The following is a 5678-nucleotide window of genomic DNA, read 5'->3' on the forward strand; positions in this document are numbered from 1 at the left end:
GCTCACTATTAAAGGAGGATGCTGGGAGACACTCAATGTTAACTTTGGGTTTGTAGGGGGAGCAAGGTGGGTGAGCACAGGAAACTTATCTGGGTCAGCTACTGGCCATGAGCTGCTGTGTGTGCCTTTTCTATACACTACTCTGTGCCACTGGACTCTGATAGCTGCGGTCACATCCAGACAGAGGGATTCAAAGCAAAACATTTACTTTATTTTATGACAACAATGAAAAGCAACTGGTGAGCTACAACCTGATGGCCTCTAAAAGTGTAAGTTGTTGTTAGATATTTTTAGTTAGATAGATATTGGTTGGATACTTGATGTATTAGAAATATTTAGTGTAGACAGGATGTCTAGCTCAGGCTGTTAAATGCTTATGCTTAGTCATTCTCATGGAGTACTTCAGATTGTTCAGGTTCAAGGATAACTAGATAGAAAGTTGATTGTTGTTAGGAGACAGAATGTTTAGTATTATTGTTATGACGTGTTTGACCATAATCGTAGTCATAATATTTTCGTATGCTTAATGTCATGTCAGAATGTTTTAGCTACACACCACATAATCAACAGACATTCACACATTGATTTTCTTCATGTTTTGACTACGGCTCTGGCCAGCTGCAAAGCTGGCACCGGGAGGCGTCATGGTTTGGCGTTCCTGTGTAGAATGGGGTTAGCCCGAGGATATATAATGTAAAGGCCTGTTATGGTTCAGGGCTTTTCAGCTTTCAGCTGCCTGCGTGCATGTTGGAGGTGCAAGATACCTGAGCGTGTAATGTTAATTTTTACCTGTGTTCATTGAATAAATCAGCACTGTTTTGTAGTTCCTTGGACTGCCTCGTCTCTCAGAGTTAACAGTGAAAAGAATCGGGTCCCAACAGAGTGCTTCTGAGTTAGTTTTGAGTTGTTGATGCAGTTATTGTAAGATGCAAATTCTTTCATTCAGAATGTTGTTTATTGTTGGATATTTTGTGCTATTTTAATATTTGTTAAAGTAATACATATATTTTCTAGATCAATGATTGGCATGAGGTCTTGTAAAGGCTCCATACCAACCAATTTCCGGCTGAGTCAAAAAAAAACATGGCTATGTGCCTGTGGTATGTAATGCACAAATTCAGTCCATCTAGAATTATCTTAGTTTCTTAAACTAATCTAGTCAGTCTGTTTAGAGCCATGCATTTATCATCTTTCAAAAGACATTCAGTTATATTAATATTCCAGTTTGTGTTTTTTTCCTGTTTACTAACTAAATGCGTTGTGTGAACTGTGTACTCTGCTTGTGTGTCCACTGACCTGTACAGTAGGTGCTTGCTTGGTCCACATAGATAACGTTTTGTCTTTAGGTGTAGCTATAAACATGACAGGCAGAGACTCCCTGGATCCCATGAACGTGTTCTTGATTTCTGTGTAGTCGGCCGCTACATGTGACAGACGGTGAACAACAACAAAACTTGGTACTGAAACAGTGATGCATGTGAGCAGGATGTTAAAGTATGTCAAGTGAGTAAATAAAAGTCATAGGGATGCCATTTGTGTGAGGATAAAAGGGTGAGTGGGAGTGCTTGCCTGTGAGCTGGCTGTTGAGGTTGACTATCAGCGGGTTGTTCCTCCAGTCAAAGGACGAGAGTAGATGAAGGAAACGAAGGAAGCCCACCTGAGGAGAACTGAGGAATACAGAAAAAAAAAGTGCTTTCATGACCTACTGAACAAACAAAAGGTAGTGAGTAGAATGTATACCCACATGAGGTAGACAGGTTAGTAAAAGGTACAAGTGGTAGTTACCCAGGAGGAGTAAAGGGTGCAGGGTGCAGGAAGAGTGATGCCACCAATAAGTCTGCTGTGTCCTCTGTAATGTGTTCACTGAAGAGCTGAGCCCCCAGCCAACGTTTGGCCAGGCGACACACTGCCCCGAAACATGGGTGTTGCTGCTGGAGCCTACCAACGACAAGATGAAACGTATAAGATGCATTTGTATGCAGGTAAAATAATAAACAAGAAAGATAAACTATTTTATTTTATTCAAACTTCATTTTACCAAGTGAAGTCCCATTGAGGTTTAGAACCTCTTTTCCAAGGGAGAGAGGTGAGAGACAGAAAAGAACAGTATAACAAAAGTTGAACGAAGTGAAAACATAAGTATATATATAAAAAAAAAAAAACACAACTTTTTCTTGAAAAGTTATAACAGTGACCCTAATACTTTGCTTTCTCACACAAGCACTTTTTTAATTTTACCCATGTAATGTGCTGGTGAGTAGAGGCTTGTGAATGGTGGCCATCTCCAAAGCCTGAACCTCCTCATTGTCCCTTACAACAAGCAGTCCCTCAGCATTTACACTCTCCCTCAACACCTGAGGCTCCCGATGGTATGCCACCTGGATGCGGAACACCAAGCCATCCTGGATACATTAACAAAGGGAGAGAAGACAACAGAAAGGAACTAAATACTGCATTTAAAAAAATGTTTCAACAACTTGCCTGGACACATCACAAACTCATAATTACATTCCCAAAAAACAGTTTTACAGTCAAGATCACAGGCAAAAGAATAGCATATAGTACTTAAAATATACCTTCCAGACATCAAGGTGTGTGGGGCAGGGCCTGCATGTATAATTATGGTTCTTCTTGAGTAACTCTCCCAGGCGGATGTGGAAGGCAGTTCGGATATGCCGAATGGCGAGAGCATTGTGAGGCCACTTTCCACTCCCCTCCATGTGACAGATCACTACAAGAACAGGGTTACCAATACAATGGCATATGAGTTTATATTGCTAAATGTCAGCGGTTAAGTGGCTGCAACTTTCCTGCTTTGAATAATACCATTATTGTCATCCCAGATTTTAAGAAAAATGACATGTAACCACCAGAGCAAAAGAGAAAAAGTAAAATTATGTTTCAGTCAGAGTGAAAATTCATACATAACACATTCACTCTGTCAGACAGTGCAGAAATTACTTAAGTCCAGATGTAGTTTTCAAATGATTAAATGAGAGTTAACACCTTATTATTTTTTGCTGGTGCATGAAGAACTAACCTTTGATAGGGGTGACATAAGCTGGGCAAGGTTTGCCTTCCTTTGGCACCAGTGACCTAGTAGTCTTTTCTCTGTCAAAGAAGGAATAGTCCGGCTTCATTGGCAGTGGGGGGAAAACCTGCAAGGCATAGCTGAAATATTAGAACTGTCATAAAACAGTAAGTTCACAATTTACATGACCACATCTATCAGTAATTTAACAAAAGCACCAAACTACATTGCAATGGCATTTAAAATATTGTAAAATAACTAACATTTTACTACTCCTTACCACATCACTGATGAGTGAGGACAAGAGGCTTTACCTGTGTGTATCTGAGTGCTGGGTGGGCTCCCTGCACTGCTGTGATAGAGAGAGGCAGACCCTCCAGCCTCCACAGTTTTCTGCTCAGGTCATCATAAGACTGAACCACCAGTAAACTCTCCTCCTCTCCAGTACTATGCACCTGAAACAAATAATACACACCAAACACATGGTTTACATACACATTGTCAGAGTATGTTTTTTTGTGTAGTGAAACAGCGACACTGACACCACCTTTTGGTGGTCTACACCATTTTTTAAAAAATTAAATGACAAACAATAATAAAAACATGACAAAAATTCAGGCAATAAAGAGCACAATATAACTGTATTACACCACTTATTAAAAGACCTATTTTGATAAGGATACCCCCCAAAAGGAAATTGTTAGGTAAATTACAAGAGTATTGATAAATGCATAACTATATTCTATTTCTCTTCAATAATGTCCAAATTAATTGACGTAAATTTGACGTGTATTAAAAATAAATTCAATTGCAATAAATCTGCATTACCTCATTTCCTGTTTTTATGACGTCATCTACCATCGACCCCACATACCGCACACAGGATTCGGGGATATCTGCATGCCTGGCGGAAAATAAACATATTTTCTTTTTTGAAAAACGAGACTTCAGCAGAATCATACCCACACTCTCCTCACTGTTGGGACATATGTACACGTGAAACGGCTCACAACTTGGTGTTTATTACCACAAAGATATCATTTTTGCATTGAAAGTTGGCTCTGATATTAGCTAGCGTGCTAACCTAAAATGCTTTAGGATCGGACATTAGCCAGCTGTACAAAAACATGAAGCGTACGGGGAGAAGACGGAGTTCTGTCTGGGACTGCTTTGAACAAGTGGGGAACTTCGTCCGCTGCATGAAATGCGACGCTACGCTGAAGTACTGCGGCGGAGCCACCAGCTCCATGATGAACCACATGAGCAGGCACCATCCGCACACGACACCACCGGAGGAAGATGAGAAACCAGTCATCTGTACCGTTCAGTGCATCGAGGAGGACAGTGTCGCTAATTCGGACATTACGCAGGTTGCGATCATGTCACCCAACATAAACACGACTGTCAGCCCCCCTGAGCGCGACTACAGCGAGAGGAAGCGCCTAAAGCGGAGCTCTGTCTGGGACATTTTCATCAAAGTAGACGACGAGGTTCATTGCACTATGTGCGACACCAAGCTGAAATACAGGAGCAGCACCACCAGCATGATGTACCACATCAGAAACAAGCACCCTGACACTATGCCCAGTGATGGTGGGTCACTGGCAACGCATGCAGAGGTGACTGAACTTATCTCCAAAATGATAGAGAAGGACATGCTTCCCATCAGCGTGGTTAGTGGCGATGGCTTTCGTGAGCTACTTGCATACACTGTGCACAATTATAAAATCCCATCTGCTGGTGATATTATGCGGCTTATTGAAAGCCATTACCATGAGAAGGTGGAGGAACTTGTGGTGCAGCTGGGTCGAGTGGAGAAGGTGGCTCTCACTGCCGACTTCTGGGCAGCCCTCCCATTTCAGAAGTACATTACAGTTTCCTGTTCATTCATAACAGAAGACTGGCATGGAAGGTCAGCGGTGCTGCAGACTCACAGACTATCATCAGACAGCCACACTACTACAGACAGTATCACGGAGAGGCTTCTCAACACTGTGAAAGCCTGGGGTGTTGCTGGGAAGGTGACTGCATGCGTTCATAACAACACACAGGAGATGGTATCAGCCCATGTGTGTGCCCGTGTCACCTGGGACTACGCCACTTGCTTTGCCACTACACTGCAGCTAGCAGTCAGTGATGGGCTTAGTGAGGATCTAGTCCGTATCATTGTCGCAGCAGGGAAACTAGTCAGGCATTTCACTCACAACTCGATGGCAAGTGATGCGTTGGAGCACAAGCAGGTTCAGATGTGCCTGCCACAGCACAAGCTTATCCAGTCAAGCAAAGCCAGATGGGACACCATCTGCGATATGTTCGAACGCCTGCTTGAGCAACGATGGGCAATTAAAGCTGTGCTCTCTGATCGCACAATCACAAACAGACAGGAAGCTCAGACCCTTGAGATCGAAGATGACTGCTGGCAAATAATTGAGAATTTCACACCTGTGCTGGCAACACTGAAATGGGCAACAACGGTCATATCTGCTGAAACAGAGGTGTCCATTTCAAACATCTACCCAATCACGTTCAGCCTCATTCAGACTCACCTTGTGCCAAAAGACAACGATGTTGAACAAGTGTCTGAGTTCAAGCTGAAAGTTCAGAAATCTCTTAGAAATCACATGGAGGTGGGAATAAACTAATGCTG

General features: G+C 42.4%; 1 protein-coding gene across 1 annotated transcript in view; it reads right to left on the minus strand.

Annotated features, from left to right (window-relative positions):
• Positions 1 to 5678, minus strand: part of nol6 (nucleolar protein 6 (RNA-associated)) — a 16316-nt gene that overhangs the window by 4040 nt on the left and 6598 nt on the right. Inside the window, exons 15-22 of the mRNA XM_020594480.1 lie at positions 3860 to 3935; positions 3346 to 3486; positions 3041 to 3158; positions 2577 to 2731; positions 2239 to 2402; positions 1786 to 1938; positions 1570 to 1667; positions 1297 to 1421 (exon numbers count right to left, since the gene is read on the minus strand). Coding sequence (XP_020450136.1) covers positions 1297 to 1421; positions 1570 to 1667; positions 1786 to 1938; positions 2239 to 2402; positions 2577 to 2731; positions 3041 to 3158; positions 3346 to 3486; positions 3860 to 3935 — 1030 coding nt within the window. The remainder of the gene's footprint in view (positions 1 to 1296; positions 1422 to 1569; positions 1668 to 1785; positions 1939 to 2238; positions 2403 to 2576; positions 2732 to 3040; positions 3159 to 3345; positions 3487 to 3859; positions 3936 to 5678) is intronic.

The sequence above is a fragment of the Monopterus albus genome, unplaced genomic scaffold (assembly GCF_001952655.1).
Source record: "Monopterus albus unplaced genomic scaffold, M_albus_1.0 scaffold23.1, whole genome shotgun sequence".
NCBI classification, from domain to species: domain Eukaryota; kingdom Metazoa; phylum Chordata; class Actinopteri; order Synbranchiformes; family Synbranchidae; genus Monopterus; species Monopterus albus.